General features: G+C 34.5%; 5 protein-coding genes across 7 annotated transcripts; 2 read left to right on the forward strand and 3 right to left on the reverse strand.

The window, feature by feature from the left end:
* The first annotated feature begins 608 nt into the window (after positions 1–608).
* LOC106620907 (uncharacterized) lies at positions 609–9,654 on the forward strand. 2 transcript variants are annotated; one of them, XM_014239562.3, is made up of 3 exons: positions 609–976; positions 8,547–8,814; positions 8,918–9,654. In XM_014239562.3, exons 2-3 carry the CDS (start codon positions 8,760–8,762, stop codon positions 9,064–9,066), a joined length of 204 nt encoding a protein of 67 aa, XP_014095037.1. In that variant the 5' UTR covers positions 609–976; positions 8,547–8,759; the 3' UTR covers positions 9,067–9,654. The 2 variants fall into 2 exon arrangements, with proteins under 2 accessions (XP_014095037.1, XP_036226128.1); XM_036370235.2 differs by lacking the exon at positions 609–976 and adding an exon at positions 8,329–8,473.
* ENGase (cytosolic endo-beta-N-acetylglucosaminidase) lies at positions 4,924–8,246 on the reverse strand. Of its 2 annotated transcripts, none has more exons than XM_014239551.3 (5): positions 8,046–8,246; positions 6,852–7,083; positions 6,644–6,792; positions 6,375–6,549; positions 4,924–6,318 (listed from the first exon to the last, which is right to left on the reverse strand). In XM_014239551.3, exons 1-5 carry the CDS (start codon positions 8,092–8,094, stop codon positions 5,094–5,096), a joined length of 1,830 nt encoding a protein of 609 aa, XP_014095026.2. In that variant the 5' UTR covers positions 8,095–8,246; the 3' UTR covers positions 4,924–5,093. The 2 variants fall into 2 exon arrangements, with proteins under 2 accessions (XP_014095026.2, XP_036226091.1); XM_036370198.2 differs by lacking the exon at positions 8,046–8,246 and adding an exon at positions 7,553–7,675.
* Positions 9,655–10,432: 778 nt separating the features above from the next.
* Positions 10,433–11,363, reverse strand: LOC106620904 (glutathione S-transferase 1). The gene has a single exon (XM_014239560.3). It carries the CDS (start codon positions 11,199–11,201, stop codon positions 10,527–10,529), a length of 675 nt encoding a protein of 224 aa, XP_014095035.2. The 5' UTR covers positions 11,202–11,363; the 3' UTR covers positions 10,433–10,526.
* An 837-nt stretch (positions 11,364–12,200) lies between these two features.
* On the reverse strand, positions 12,201–13,093 carry LOC106620900 (glutathione S-transferase 1). The gene has a single exon (XM_014239557.3). It carries the CDS (start codon positions 12,996–12,998, stop codon positions 12,333–12,335), a length of 666 nt encoding a protein of 221 aa, XP_014095032.1. The 5' UTR covers positions 12,999–13,093; the 3' UTR covers positions 12,201–12,332.
* Positions 13,094–15,189: 2,096 nt separating this feature from the next.
* On the forward strand, positions 15,190–16,424 carry GstE10 (Glutathione S transferase E10). Its single transcript, XM_014239552.3, has one exon. It carries the CDS (start codon positions 15,531–15,533, stop codon positions 16,248–16,250), a length of 720 nt encoding a protein of 239 aa, XP_014095027.1. The 5' UTR covers positions 15,190–15,530; the 3' UTR covers positions 16,251–16,424.
* Positions 16,425–16,979: the final 555 nt, after the last annotated feature.

Consider the following 16,979-nt stretch of genomic DNA (forward strand, 5'->3'; position numbering starts at 1 on the left):
TTTCTATTTCAGCTTACACTTCAATGAAAAAGAATCAATGAAACGTAAGTTCGAAGTCGCCGGTTGTTAAAGACTTCTCTAAATGTTTAAAACCAGCGACACCACGAGCCATACTATAATCCGTTAAGGATCGCTTAATTTCACTTGTTCCTTACAGATATTAGGTTAGTTGAATATAAGAGTGTCACAACAATGAACTTGTATAACAACGCTACAATCTCCGAACAAAATGTTCAGAACGGACCACTATAGCATATACATAGCTGCCATGTAACTGGACGATCAAATCGAAGTCGTTGTATGGAAAACTTTTTTATTTGTGAAGGGTATTATAGCTTCGGCACAAACAAAGTTAACGTGTTTTCTTGCTTTTATTTAAATATTGGTTAAAAAAAAATTAACCCAAATGCCACCCAAAAACATCGTATGTGTGTTCAAGCCATAGAAAATGTTTCAAAAATATTTTATACTAAGCGTATTATTTTTCAAGTATAAAATATTAAGACACAATGTGAACGCTTTCGAAAACCAACCTAAGGCTTTAGTCAAAGGAAATGCCGAACAACCCCAACAATGTTAACATGTGCCGGAGCATCAACGACAACAGAGAATTTGTATGGAAAAGTTTGTGCCACCAGCATGCCGCAATACAGCATCAGTTGAGTTTATTATCTCCATGGGAGTGGATAATGTGCTTTCGTTGTACTCTCTCACGCGAAGCAAGGCATTCAGTGCTTTTTGGGGCTTGGCTGCCTAAAAGCGGGACAAATTCGGCTCAAATGCTGTACATATAAAGCGAATGATTTATGTACATTGCTTGGCTAGCGCATAAAATAGTTCGTACTTAGTTGTTAATACAATACAATGTTAAATTGTTACTAAAAGCAAATATAATTACGGGTAAAATATACATATATAATATAATATAATAAACCGCTTTTAAAGCGTATCAAACGCAGTGGCAATTTATTAAAAAGTGAGTGTAATTAGAATAGTTTTATTATTTCATAAATAAATGCATGTATCACACATGTGCACATACATACATACAGATTTTAAGGTGGAACTCGAATTTGTGTTTCGAGACGGTTGCAGTCGAAATATTAAACTGTATATTTTATAAAAAAAAAAAAAGTTGGTAATTGTTTTTAGACTTTATTGGATTAAATTTTTCTCATAAAATTAAAAAATGTGTAGAATTTATTTTAAGCGATTTTGTATCTCTGTGTATGTGTATGTTTATATATGGGTATATGCTCATGATCTAATAAAATGTGTCAGAGCACAATAAGTTGGTGGCCTATTTCCACACATTTTCACGTACATATACATATATATATGTACTTACTTAGACTCATAAATCCTAGCATACACATACACCAACATATGTATGTACATATTCATTTGTGCAAGTACCACTGCCAAGTGATTTGCTGCATCGCCAATTTGCAAAGTGTATTTGACCTAACTTTAGTGTTAACCAACAAACTCTTGTGTTTGTTTGATACTTGACATCCACCGATGTTAATATATGTTTGTATATAAGTATGTAGCCTGTTCTTAGAGCTGTTGGAGCCGTGGATGCGCGTGCTATCGATTCGGTTCGTTAAGAAGTCATATAAATATTTACATACATACATACATACATACATTTGTACATATAGTATGAGCTGCACATAAAATTATATCAACAAATTTTATTCCTCTATCATATCACTTTGGAGCTTAGCTATCGCAAGTACTAACTTAGTATATCGCTACAGTGAGCATTTGAAAAAGTGATCAGACTCCGCGAAGAATGAGCTTCAATTCTGAAGAAAAGTTATTAATAATAACAAAAACAAGAAAAACCGTTAATTTCAGTTGCAGCAAAGCTATACTCACAAATACAAGAGATTTCGCACCAGAACTTGGTTTTGATCGGTCGGTTTGTATGGCAACTACATATATTATATGCTATAGTGATCCGATCTGAACATTTTCTTTTGAGATTGTAACGACGGACAGACGAACATGACTAAATCAACTCAGATCGTCACGCGGATCATTTATCTGCTTTATACACATATATTTTGTAAGGTCTCCGACGTTTCCTTCTAGGTGTTACAAACTTCGTGGCAAATTTAATGTACCCTGTTTGTGGTATTATATAATGAACGATCCTTGCTACAATATGGGTGGTGTTGGTTTAAGGGCAGTGGAGAACGATTTACTGGACAGAAACTACACCACACTAACCACAACGTTTATTTGAGAATCGAACTCAAGTTTCGTTGGGATACTAGGACGCATTTATTCAATTCTACCTCCTACAGAGTGATCATGCGTTGCTAAAAATTAATATCCTTTCATATTTCAAATTGAAAAATCCAAATCCAAAGAATTACACTACTGGGACATTCTTAAACACATGTATTTGTATAAGTGTGGATTTCTTTATAATGAAACTGTATATATGTACATGTTTTGAGTAGAAATATATTAGATACCCATAAACCCATTTAATATCCAAAGAGCATGTTGTCACATAAAATCAGAAAAGTGTGCGTGGCTATGCATTAAGGAAAACAAAGACGTATTCTCAACAAGTCAACTTAAGTACTTGTGTTTTGTAGAGGTAATGCAAGCTGAAATACACACAGACGAACCACTTATCTATGTATGAGACTATGTCGATAAAGCCTTTTCTACAATTTCTTACCGAATACTATATACGGGCAGCGTTAAAGCAAGAATAGGCAAATGAGTAATTGAAAAGGAAAGAAGACAAAGTGTTAAATTGAAAAGTTTTTGGCCGGAGGTAGTGGCATGAGAAAAAGTCATACGAGCTCACACTCGTATACTGACTGCATTCACAAATTTCGGTAGTTCTTTATAAGAACAGGGTATATTAAGTTTGCCACGAAGTATGTAAGAAAACTTTGGAGACCCTATAAAGCATATACAATACATATATGATCAGCGTGATGAGCTGAGTTGATTTAGGTTTGTTCGGCTGTCTGTCTGAGAGAGATATTGATCTGAAATTTCGTACACATTCTTTTCTCACTAAAAAGCTGCTCATTTGTCCGAATCGCCCATATCGAACCACTAAAGCATATACCTAGCTGTTGTTGTTGTAGTAGCGGCAGAAAACATTCCTGAAGTAATTTTGAGTGATGATAAAAAATACGGGTCCGTTCCGGTTACTTAGACCCGACTGTCGAGAGAACGGAATACCTAACTTCACGGAATTTCCTAATTCAGATCAGACCACTATAGCATATAGCTGCTATACAAACTGATCAATCAAAATCAAGACAAATATTTTTTATACCCTTGCAACATGTTGCTACAGAGTATAATAGTTTTGTTCACTTAGCGGTTGTTTGTATCGCCAAAAACTAATGGAGTTAGATATAGGGTTATATATATATAAATGATCAGGATGAAGAGACGAGTTGAAATCCGGGTGACTGTCTGTCCGACAGACTAACTTGAGTAAAAATTGAGATATCTTTATTAAACTTGGTACAGATATTTCTTGGTGCCGTAAGACCGGTGGTATTACAGATGGGCGTAATCGGACCACTGCCACGCCCAAAAATGCCATTAATCAAATACAAATAAATTGCCATAACTAAGCTCCACAACAAGATACAAGACTCTTATTTGGTACACAGGATTACATTAGAGAGGGGCATCTGCAGTATAATTTGTTTTTTTAATGGGCGTGGTCCCGCCCCCCAATAGGTTTAATGTGCATATGTCCTAAACCGCTAAAGCTATAATAACGAAATTCACTGAGTACAAATGCTTTTAGCACAGACAGTGTGAAAATTGGTGAAATCGTGTGACAAGCCCGCGCACTCCCCATATAATGGTACTGTTAAAAACCACTAAAAGCGCGATAAACCAAGCACTAAACAAGCCAGAGACATTAAATTTTAACCCCCGGATTTTATGAGATGACTTTATAAGAGCCGCGGTAAAAATTAGACAGTGGGCGTGGCACCGCCCACTTTTAGGTGAAACCCCATATCTTGAGATCTGCTTAACCGATTCCAACCAAATCCGGTACATGACATTCTTCTCATATTTCTATAATAAAGTGCGAAAATGGGCGAAATCGGATTACAACCACGTCTACTTCCCATATAACACAGATTTAAATTCCATCTGATTCTTTCACTTTCCAGTATGCAAATCAAGCATCAATGAATGTATCGGGATAAAAGTTTGCTGAAGAGTGCCTTTGAGTTGGGCGACCTTATTACCAAAAATTGTCTACATCGGAAGGATCCCTTTCGGATAATAATATGCCTGTATGTTAAAAATGGGTTGCATCGGGTCAACAATTCCTTTAGCCCCCATATACCTAATAGAATGATTTTCGAACTACTGGCTGGCTTTATATCGCATATTTCAGCAAATAAGTAAAATACCTTAGAAAATTTACTGGAAGTAAATAATATTGGTTATACTATAGTTTAATGCCGAAAATATGTGAAATCGGTTCACAAATTACCCAAACTACCATATACTACATATATTGATTTTTTTGGTTCTAACATACCGTATGCACCTGAAGGTATTTCCCTGGCTTTGATCCTGGCAAGTTGCAAGAGTATAAAATGTTCGGTTACACCCAAACTTAGTCCTTCCTTACTTGTTGCTATTAGAAATGCACCTGTGAAGCATATGCATATGTAGCCTTGGCCAAGATTAATGTTGTTTCTATTTTAAATTAATTGCAACAAAATTCTATTGCTCAATTTCTAAATACTAAATTTGAACTAAAAAATCAAATATTGGAAATATAATCCCAAAATCGCACACCTTAATATCAATTACTATAAATGCTAAAGTGTAAAATGCCGATGCAACATTTTGCGCCAAGCAATCAACTTTTTTTTCATCCCAAACAAATTACAGTAGTGCAAGTTTTTATTTTCATTTATGCTTTAATAGTTAAATTGTAAAAAAACTGTATAAAATTTGTTTACATAATCATATAAATGTGTATACATATTTAGAAAAAAAATACTAATCAAAAGCCAAAAAGAGCAAAAATTTACTGACTTTTGACTGCCGTTGGGCCTTACCTTCAAAATCTAATTAAGCAAATCCTCTCCATAAATTTGTATCAATGCAATATTGCTATCTTGTGGGAAGTCAAGCGTATTCACATCACACTCATTCAGATAGACCGCACCTAAGTAGGCAGTGTCTGTTGCTTCTTCACTTCGTCGATACAGCACACCAATATCCTTCACTTGAATGGCGCCATCAAAAGCCACCACATAATAACGTACGCGCCACCCATTTACCATATTTTCTGGCAGCGAAATTTCTTTGGGTATTTTTGGTGTATCTAACTTATTGCTGTTCAATAGATTATAATATTTCGGCTTTAACGGTGAAACGTAGCAGCGTCCCTTTTGCAAATTCATTGTATCGTAATAATCACCCAGGAACAGATAGCAATCACGTGCATTATTTCTAGTACAAAAACGCAAAATGCAGTCGAATTCGCCATCCTTTGGTTGTAGCTTATAAGCGTATGCAAAAACAAGTCCACCATTTTGTAGTTTGAAGTCGGTAACAAACACACGGAAGCTATTATTATATTGTAATATTCGGAGACACGAGCCGCCATTAAAACCGTCGGCGTAGTAACGCTCAGCGAGCTGATATAGAGGGACTGATGGCTGTAGCGAACAGCGAGATAAATTAAAAAACTGTTCGCCATCACCCCCACCACTCCCGCTCAAACTACTCTTTGCGCGTCCATTTACATATGTGTTTTTTCCTGATCCCAGACAAAAATCGGTATAAAACGGTAATATATTGTAGGGATGTGTAGCCAAATGTTCCCATAAAGAACACCAAAATTTTTCATTGCGTCGCAAGAAAGCATCATTTACGCTGTCATCTCCCAACGGTTGTTTTATATTGTACCCAAACGTTTGTAGTGTTTCATATGTCCAGGCTGGTGCAAATAAGCCCGTTGAAAATCGTTGATTCACAATGCGTGCCAAGGTTTGTTTACACTGAAACTTGGCAACTTGGCCACGTCCAAAGACATCGATGCCAAAAAAGGCACGCTGACATTGAGCTTGTGAGCGCTCACAAATTTCCGTTGTCATCTCTAGACTCTTGTCATTCCAAGTATAATTGATTAGCATGCCATGAGCAGCACGAAAAAAACGCACATTTTTTGCATTAATTTCATTTTGCCATCTCAGGTCGCCTGTATCAATGATGCTGTCATACCAGAACACCACACCGTGTTCCACTTCACTTTCCACAGTTGAGCGTAAGCGTTCTATGAGGTAGCTGAAATGGAGGTGTTTTTTAAATCCACTTGGAAATCTGCTGGTTTTCCTACTTACTAAAGGTTTTCCATATCTTCTAATTTAACTTTGCATTCGACATTAATCAGCCAGCCTTCAAAGCAATAATGCTTGCATAGTTTCACCATAGCATCGACAATCTTATCTACCATATCCTTTGACTGCAGCACTTCACTTAATAGTTTGGAGTGCCCACTTTCAGTAATAAATGTGCCTGCAATAGAAAATATTATTTTATTTATTTTTTGTTTAATTGAAAAGTCAATTTAATTAAAAGAAATATTCTGAATGAAAAGCTTAATACTTACCCAAAACTCGTACACCATGTTTGTGCGCTGCATTTAACCAACCACATGGCGGTATTGTGATATAATTATGACTAAAGTAACAAAAGTAATCGATTCCGGACCAATGGTAGAAACGGTAGTCATCATACTTTTTGGATGAGTGGTAATGCCTACAGAATAGAAACTATATAGAAAAACATCTTTATATTCCAAAATATATAATATATACCGATCTTCCAGATAGTTTCCCATCATATCGTGACAGACTAGAACTTCACGCCTATTGTGGTTTCCAATTGGTTCTCTATAATTACTCATCAATTGGAATTGTCTTTGTAGATAAATTGGCGAAATGCGGGCCGTCAATGGTGTTACATAGCTCTCCCATTTTATGTCTTTACTTCGCAATTCGAAGGATAGTAGCTGTTCGTTGGAGTGTATCGCTTCAGCTTCCAGTTTGTCTTCAATGGTAAAATATTGCATATTGGTTTGAAAATATTGAAACTATAGCGCACATGTAATAAACCTCTTAATACATCCAATGCTTTTTAAGCAATGCAAATATTACAAAACAACAAAAACTTATGGTATATGGTATATATGTATATTCATTGTTTATCGGAAGCTTTGGATACATTTTTTGTTTTTGTTTTTTTGCTTAGGAAGTGCGACTAGAACTTTAAGATTTCATTGTTTGATTGATTTTATGCATTAATATGCACGTATAAAAGTATACAAGTGCGTTAATACAATGCTATATAGTCGAATAGAAAGCTCAACCTTATCACTAAATTAGGCATTGCATTATAAGTATGTTTGCATCACTAACAATGAGTAAATATATGAAAAAAGTTCACTTTGGAATATTGTAATGAATCGCATGTGCACTTCGCCGAAGTAATATGTCGAAAACAAATAAGTAATTTTTACCTAACAGTAAATTAATATTTGGATATTATAAGTGGGTATATCTATCCAGTTAAAATCAGTTGTTTTAAATTTTAGTATGTTAATTATGTTTCAAAATAAAAAAATAATATGTGGGCAAAAATAAAATGTATATATAATAAATATTAGCAAATAACTGATATTTACGAATACGCGGGAAAATATATAATTTAGGTTTGCGCAATCTTTTATCACTTCCAGCTTGTTCACGAACGAAACAATTATCATTTGCGAGTTAGGTCGTATGTACAAATATGTCTGCTTTTATGCAAATAAGCCGCTAAAACACAAACAAGTAAAATTCTAATAAACATTAAACAGCAACCAATCAATGGATATTTCAATAATATATACAAATATGTATATATGTGGTACAATAACTTTCACACTTCACTAATATTATTTATAAAACTCAGATTCAAATACACTTTAGTTAACAGGCAAACAAAAGCACGTAGTCGTACGCATTACTCACTGCAGCATTCCTCCGATCCATCGCACATTTTCATTTCATCGGCTTGCATCTAAAGAATTAATCTATTTACTAACTTTCATTTATACACTAAAAATAAATGCAATTTTTACACAATTTTTATATAAAATAAAAGAAACTAATAAAAATAAAACTAATATTTATCACTAGCAATACGACAAACGCTGTGATAGCAGAAGCCAATGGGAAGGAAAATAAAATCAGCTGTTAATTGCATAGAGATGTAAGACATTGCATTATCAATGTCATTTTAGTTGCAATCGACGTTAATCGTTAATTAGTGATCGTTTTAGTTGTCGCAATTGAATTTAACAATAAATAATTTCAGCTCAAAGGCGATTATCATGAATGGCAGTTCAAAATAACATACAAATAATCAACCTCTGGAATTTTAAACAGAATTCTATTAGGTTATATTAAGAAAAAAAAAAACAATTATTCTGTGTACAGACATCCTTATATAAGTTTTTTCTTTCGTTCTAGCACAAACACTATGGCAATTACATTATATGATCTTTAAATTGGTGGTCCTTCAATCTATGCCTGGACATTTTGATATTGCACTGACTTATTTCCATTGAAAAAGCATTTATAGTACCTAAAAAAAACCTTACAAAAGTTTACTCAAGTTCTTTGAGCTATAGAATTTAATTGTATTTAAAAAAAAAAAGTTTTGCTTTATATATTGCCGTCAAAATGCCAGCAGGCAGGGTAGCCGGGAAAGCTGGCTATTCCAATCATTATTATAACGGTAAGTGATATACATATATACTATATACATACATATATATTATGTGTCAATTCCATAAATATTTTCTTACTAAAAGTTTCATTTAATTTGAATTTCCTTCAAGGGCGTTCGTACGTGGGCATCAACGAGGAGATAATGTGGGTTAGCATAGGAATGGGGGTAACAATTGCAATTCTCATAACCATTGCGTTGTGTTATATTGCACGTGAAAAATGTCAAAAACGCCAACGTGAATATTATGTGACCGCGTAGTTCCTTTCGCAATCATCCATTTCATATATACCGTTATACCGTTTACATTTCCTGATTCCGATCATCCGATTCACCTAATCATATTCACTCATTAAAAGTCAACGATTCCCGCGGAAGCCAAAATGCAATGGGTAGAAGTTGCAGTATGGTGCAAAGAGAAAATATTACGACGAGTGAAAAATAAAAGCAACGCACAAGAAAACAACAAACTTCCGTAAAATAAAAAAGGTATATAAAAGCATATTAGATTGTTCACGTACTTACTTACATATTCATGTTGGTATTTACATATGTGTGTGTTGTACATATACGAGTACATACGTACTAGTTAAAGCCATATGCACATATGTATGTACATGTATTTGTCACAGATGTATTATAATGTTGTGTATTAGAATAAAAACCAAATGTATTATTGAAGTAAATTAGGACCTTTATTATACACAATTTAATACCCAGAATCCTCTAATAAGCCTTTTTATTGATATAACCTTGCGTATGAAAATCGAGGTACATCTTTGCTCAATATAAATTATTAATTATATTGAAATAGTTTATCAATAAATAAAAGAGAACAGCAAAAAGTAATCACGCACTTTTATTGTTGTTGAATTTTGCAAACGAAAACGACTATATAGTATATTATCGAAATATTATATTTGGATTGTTAAACATAAACAAATTTATATTTGTACTTCAAAAACTGCTATAGCATTGCTGACCGTGTTATGTGATGCTAATTTTATGTATGTTTGTAAGTTGTATTCATGTATGTATTTATTGAAAATTGTTTACTTTTAAATATATTTACATATGTATATATAATAAATAAATTAATATAAAAGTGTACGCTTTATTTAATAGTTTAACATGTATAAATAAGTGGGTATATAAGCAATTATATGCTTTTAAGTGAAAGAATCAAACTTTATTTCAAGCCAAAGCAAGAAAAAACTTTAACTTCGGCTGCACCAAAACTATTATAATCCTTGCAGGCGCATTTCTACAGCTACATGCTATAGTGTTCCGATCTGAAAAAAGCTTTCAAAAATTGTAACGTTGCCTTGGAGAATAATCTATGCTAAATTATTTGAAGATAATTTGTCAAATAAAAAAGTGTTCCATACAAGTACTTTATTTTTATCAAACAGTTTGTATTCGTTATCGACGGTTCCGACAAATCAGCAGTATCTTGAACGATATCTCAAAAACTGAGAATATATATATACAGACAGACGAACATATGTAGCTAAATCGAATAAGCTCGTTACGCTTACTATTTCTATATACACTTTGTAGGGTCTCTAACTTTTCCGTCTGTTAAGGGTATAAAAACTCAAAGAATATAAAGCAAAAGTCAGATCGGTAAAATTATTCGATTTTTGATGTAAAAGAAGATTTCTTAAAACAATGCACATATTTTAGTATACAATGTGTAAATATTATCTATTTCTTATATCTTATATCTTATACTTCGCCAATGCCGGCTTAAAGGCTTCCTTCAGTTCTTTCAAACCTTTGGTGTTTGCTTTCTCATAATATGGCAACTGCTTCAATTTCACCAACCACGCTGACAATTTTGGCCACTTTTCCGCCACCACAGGCACAACTAAATCCATAACAGTAACCGTTGATAGGAGACTGAGATCAGCTATGGTTAAATGATCAGCAGCCATATATTTATTTTGGTTGAGATAAGTCTCCAGCACAGTATATACATCGCAAACGGCTTTAATTGCTTCATCAGCCGCCGCTTGTGGCAGTTCACATAAAAATAATGGACGCAAACGTTGTTTCATTACTTCTTGAAAGACAACACCTGTCTCATAGTGCAAACGTTGGTCGACAATGGCGCGTTGATATAGATCCTTTGGATAGAGCGAATCGTCTTTGCCATATTTGCTAGCTAAGAAGGCAATGATGGCGTGAGAATCAGATATATATTTGCCATCAATTTCAAGTAATGGAATTGTATGCGCTGGATTTTTTTTCAAGTACTCCTCAGAATATTGTTCACCCTTACGTGTATCCACCGTTATTTGTTCGAATTTCAAATTCAAAGCGTTCAGTGTCAGTAAAACGGCGCGTACCGGTGGACTCCTTTCGAAGCCGTAGAGGGCGATTTTTTCACTCATTTCAAATATATGTCTATGTATATAATTTTGAACTAAAATCACATCTGGCCACCACCTGTGCTAAATTTCGACTGAAAGCTTTGTCATAAATTTGTCCTATTTGTAGAGAAATTCATATGTATGTAAAGTGTGTGTATTGCTGAAAGCAAATTATTCGCTTTTTTTTCGCCAATTTGATGAGAGTTTTGATATTATTGTATATGTTATATGCGTCTTATCTATGTGCATTAAATACAAACACTCAGAATGATAAGAAGTTTGCAAGCAAACAATTCAGTAATCAAACTAAAGCAATTTATTAAATTGTTTAAAGTTTTATATAAAGTGAGTTGGTTATGAAAGCGAGTAGTTCGTGGAATTATATATGTATTATTTAATAACACAAAACAAACGATTTAACATACGGAGAAGCTCCAACACACAACCATATTTTACAAACATTTGACGTATTTATTATTATAACTTTACCTTCACTTAAGGTACCAAAATAAATGTAAAAAAAAACAAGTAAAGACGTTAACTTCGGCTACACCAAAGCTAGAATACCCTTCACAGGTGCACTTTTTATAGCATACGATTGTATAAAAACATCTTTATCTTGATTTTGATCGATCAGTTTATATGACAGCTATATGCTATAGCGGTCTGATCTGAACAATATGTTCGGAGATTATAGTATTGCCTTGGACAATAATCTATGTAAAAATTCGTGACGACATCTTGTTAAATAAAAAAAGTTTTCCATGCAAGAAATTAATTTGGCCAGTTTGTATGGCAGCTATAAGCCATAGTGATCCGATATCAGCGATTCCGACAAATCAGCAGCTTCAAAAACTAAGGGACAAGTTCACGTATATACATATAGATAGACGGACATGGCTTTATGGACTCATCTTACGCTCGTACGTCGGTTTTCCGACGTTTCGTTCTTAGTGTTACAAACTTCGTGTTACAAACTTCGTATATCCTGTTTAGGGTATAAAAAATACCACGAGCCAATAATTTTAATATAACAAAGCCTTTTATATTTCCTTCACAAAAATAATTAACCTTAGTTAAAATACTAATATGAGCTTAACATACAACCCTTTATTTCAATATTACATCTAAGTAAATAAAAAGGATATTTATTCAGGACACAATGGCAGTGAGACGTGTCTTAAGTATGTCCATATACCTTTTGCATCCCCAACCGTTTGCTTCCTCGTAGTATGGCAATTTCTTCAAGCGCTCCATCCATGCGCTCACTTTGGGATATTTTGTAGCATCCAATTCGATCACACCTCCCAGCGACGTTGCCGTGGCAACACAGCAAAGATCGGCTATGGTCAAACAATCGCCTACTAAATAGGCACCGCTTGTCAGGAACTTCTCAAGCAAAGTATAACCTTCAATGATTCCCTGTGTCTTTTCACGCGGTACGATGGATACATTGCTCTTGAACATCGGTCGAGTGATACAGCGTAATGACATGAAGAGTATGCTCGCATCGAAATAGAGTCGCTGATGGACGCGTGCGCGCAAGACTAAATCTCGCGGATATAGCGAATCATCCTTAGCATACTTGTCGACAAGATAGCCACAGATGGCGTGCGAGTCCCACAACCAGACGCCATTATCATGCAATGTGGGCACAGTGTGTTGTGGATTGTGCTTGATGAAGTCATCGGCTAATTGTTCACCCACCAAAATATCTACATGTTTGTATTCAAATTGCAGTTTTAGTGCTTTCAGCGTTAACAAACACGCGCGGACCGGTGGACTGATGTCGTGGCCATATAGAATAATACCTGACATTTTTCACCGGTTTTCTTAATTGAAGCAATTTAATTTTCGTTTGTTTTTGATTTCTTTTTATTGAATGTCAGTTAACTAACGGATCTTTTACCATAGAATAGAGGAATGACAAAAATATAAATAGAGACATCCACTCACATGATTTCCACATTGATTGTGGTGGAATTATGATAAATGTACAGTGTGTACCAATAATTGCTATATATTCAAAAAGAAAAATGCAAAAAGTTATTATTTTTCGAAATTTTTGAACTTCACTTGCTTATTGGAAACGTATATAGCGTCTATACACGAGTATGTGTCTTTTAAACAGTATTGCACTAAAAATTACTTACTTCTTCCGACTATTCTTACTATTGAATTGTACAATAGATTTGAACCACGACTACACGGCTCTGAAGCACAGCTCTCATTTCAAGCAATAGTTTTCGTTGTCTTCAAATGGAATATGAAATTTCTCCCTTCTCTCAGTCCCATGCTCATAGAACATACTCTCTATAGATATTTTCCGACAGCAAAAACTCTATTTTAACGGTTCTTGACCTATAGGAAGTGTCTCAAACTGAGGCAATATTTTAAAAACTTTGTATCGAAGAATTTTGATCTCTATTTCTTCGGTGCTTCTCGCCTCAAAAGCTGTATCGAGAATAAGTATCTTCTTATCCATAAATATACAAGTAGACAAGTTAAGTTTCAAAAGGGCGTTTAAAGTTTAAAATTTGTTTGGGTATTAAAATTTAAACAGAAAGAAGAAATCTTCTTCTAAGCGACTTTGTTCGCAATAAAGTTTTACGTGCCTGTTGAGAGACGACTGAAGAAAAAAAAGTTTACATTCTTAGAATCTGCGTAGCCACTTGGAATGACGAATCGTCGATAAAATAAAAAAGTAAATTTGGAAGTCTTGTGGAGTGGAGTCTATTCATAAAAATCTTCCAATTTTTGCTGTAGCGTGCGATGCTGGATTACGGTAAAGGAAAGATAGAATACCAGTACATACTTAATAGTGGCAATTTTGGGTTTTACTGTTACATTGTCTGTTTAGTTTTATACCCCCAGTATTATGTAATTCATAAATATTAGGGGAATCAAAACTCTGAAAGCCTAATGATTACAGAAAAAAGAGAACCCAGCAGTTTCAAGGTGCATACTTGTGACAGCCTAAAAAAGGCGATTTTTAGGAATTCAAAAAACAACTACTGTACTGTACAATTATTTTAAAATTTTAGGGAATATTTATACATATTTTAAGAATAATTAAATAAATTAATAAAAAAAATTTAAACAAAAAAAATCAAATATTTTTCGACGACACTAAAAAAGGTATTCCACTGCTGCAGGGATTTCGGCCTTCACCGTAGACGAAACTAAAAAATTCTCACTAGCAGATATTGTGCGTAAAATAATCCACGATCAAAACAAAAAAATTTTATTTGACAAAATAGTGGTGTTTAAAAAAAATTATGTTTTACCCAAAATGTTGGTCGATTTTAACCTGCCAAAATTGATTTTTGATCAGAGCAAAAACTGGTAGGAGTGCAAGTATTTATTAGTGATCGAAGCATTTGTCTCCTAGTAATCACATTGGTAAATTCGAAAATACTGTTTCAAAAAAAAAAGTGTTAAAGTTAAACTAAACTGATGGAGCTGATTAATTGAGCGGCTCTACTTTAAAAGGTTGTAACTCAAAAACTGTTTGAGATATTGAATTAAAATTTTAGACCGTTATTGTTAAAGGTTAAACCGAACGAAATATGAAAACCCGTTTATTTTTTTAATTTCACACTAGATGTGAGCTTTATATTGGATTCTTATAAAAAGCTTATTCACGCCGTGTGCATAGGTATAGTGAAATTACCGATCACTTTCCATAGCAGAAAAACCATACACTCACTAACGTTACGAAGCAAAGCTTTTAATAGCATCAAATATGCATCAAAGCATATTTTTACCTTTTCAAGACACATAACTGGATATACTTATATGCAAATAAATAAATAATAAAGGTTAACTGTTAATGCGTCCACAAAATGACGTCAAACTTAGAGCTTTTCTCTAATTAAAATTAATTAAGGATTAAGTGACGCACACACAGGTGAACAGTCGTTGTAGTCACTGTTGTCTCCTCAATTTAAAAATAAAATAATTTGAATGTAGTCGGATCTGTTGTCTGTTGTCTTTTATTTATTATTATTTTTTTTACCCTCTTTAAAATAAATTAACAAACAATGTAGTTTTGAATGTGTGGCTAATAAAACAAGTTTCTGACGTCATTATTAAGCACGGGGAAACGTATCTTATCTGCATTATATGCCCCAAAGCTTTTATCGCAACGGAGAATCAAATGCTCTGGAAGAATTATTGGGAAGCATGTACAGATATAAATGAGTGTACGTGATCATTTAGTCAGTCAATGCCACAATAACGCTTTAGTGCAGTGGGTGTAAACAGCCAGCCAGCAGAGAAAGCAGACTTACGGGTATTTTGCCTTTGTTAAGACTTTAAAGTGTTTTTAAAAATAACTGTTTCGAAGCAATGTCGTCGAAATTGATCTTGTATGGCACCAAAAAGAGTGCACCCACACGAACCGTCTTGCTCACGCTTAAAGCGCTCGATTTAGACTTTGAATTTCGTGAGGTGAACATCTTTGCCAAAGAACAAATGCAGCCGGAATTTGTAGAAAAGAATCCTCAGCATACAGTACCCACGCTTGAGGATGATACAAACATACTGGTGGACTCTCATGCCATTGCCGGTTATCTGGTGCGCAAGTATGGCAAGGATGACACACTCTATCCAGCAGATTTTTACGCGCGCGCCGTGGTGGATCATCGTTTATACTACGAAGCAGTCACATTGTTTTCCACTTGTCTTAAGCAAATCACCGGTCCACTCTTTCATCAGAATGTCATCGATATACCAAAAGAGAAGTTCGAGCAAATAAGAAATGCCTACACTTTGCTAGAAACATTTCTCACCAAAAGCACCTACATGGCTGGTGAGAATTTGACCATCGCCGATTTCAGCATCGTTTCGACGGTGAGCCTCTTAAGTGCCACATTTGTAGCTATCGATAGTAACAAGTGGCCGAAGTTGGCGGAGTGGCTGAAGCGTTTGGAGGCGCTTCCTTACTATGCGGAAATCTCTGACGCCGCTTTAAAGGAATACGCGGAATTGGTGCACAGCAAACTGCCGAAGCAGTATGAAAAGCTGTGGAAGAAAGCATATGAAGAAATCAAAAGTAGTAGGCAGTGAGAGTGCGCGAGTCATTTGGATTTGTATGTAATTCTGGCGATTCGTCGACAATTCAAATTTGTTATTATACATTCATTTGTTGTTTATTGTTTGTTGCAAAATGTAAAGTTGTATTTATAAGCCAATGTTTATACTCATTGATTAAAAATAAATTCTGCACTTTGTCATAAGAAATATTTAAGTTATATTGATATTAATACCTACAACCTTCTTTCCACTACTGAAATATATTTAAAAAGTGAAGTTAGTGTATGTTTCCGCTAAAGATTGAGTAAAAGTTTGCACAAAGCTCCAAGCTCCAAGCATCTGATGGATATTTATAAAAAACTTTCTCTTGTCAAAAACACAACTGTAAAGAGCGAGTGGCACAATAACCTCTATTAGAAAAAAATATGCGCTCTACGTGCCTTGATTTCTCCTCGCACTAGTACCAGCATATTACCGAAATCTATCAGAGGCGCAAGACAGTTCTTCGTGAAACTATCAAAACGCTTGGTTGGACGAAATCTGTAATGAATATTCTTAACAATAATGCGCTCGGAGATTGAACATTGGCAGCTGAGCAGGTACTTCCCTCGACTCAGATGATTCGACCAGTCAAAAACCCAGTTTAAAGCATAATTAAAGAGAAGAAAAACCTTACGGTTATACCTTCACAAATAAAAAAGTTTTCCATACAACGACTTCATGCATGTTGTATGGTAGCTATATGCTATAATGGTTCGATGT

This window comes from Bactrocera oleae, chromosome 4 (genome assembly GCF_042242935.1).
Source record: "Bactrocera oleae isolate idBacOlea1 chromosome 4, idBacOlea1, whole genome shotgun sequence".
Classification (NCBI taxonomy): domain Eukaryota; kingdom Metazoa; phylum Arthropoda; class Insecta; order Diptera; family Tephritidae; genus Bactrocera; species Bactrocera oleae.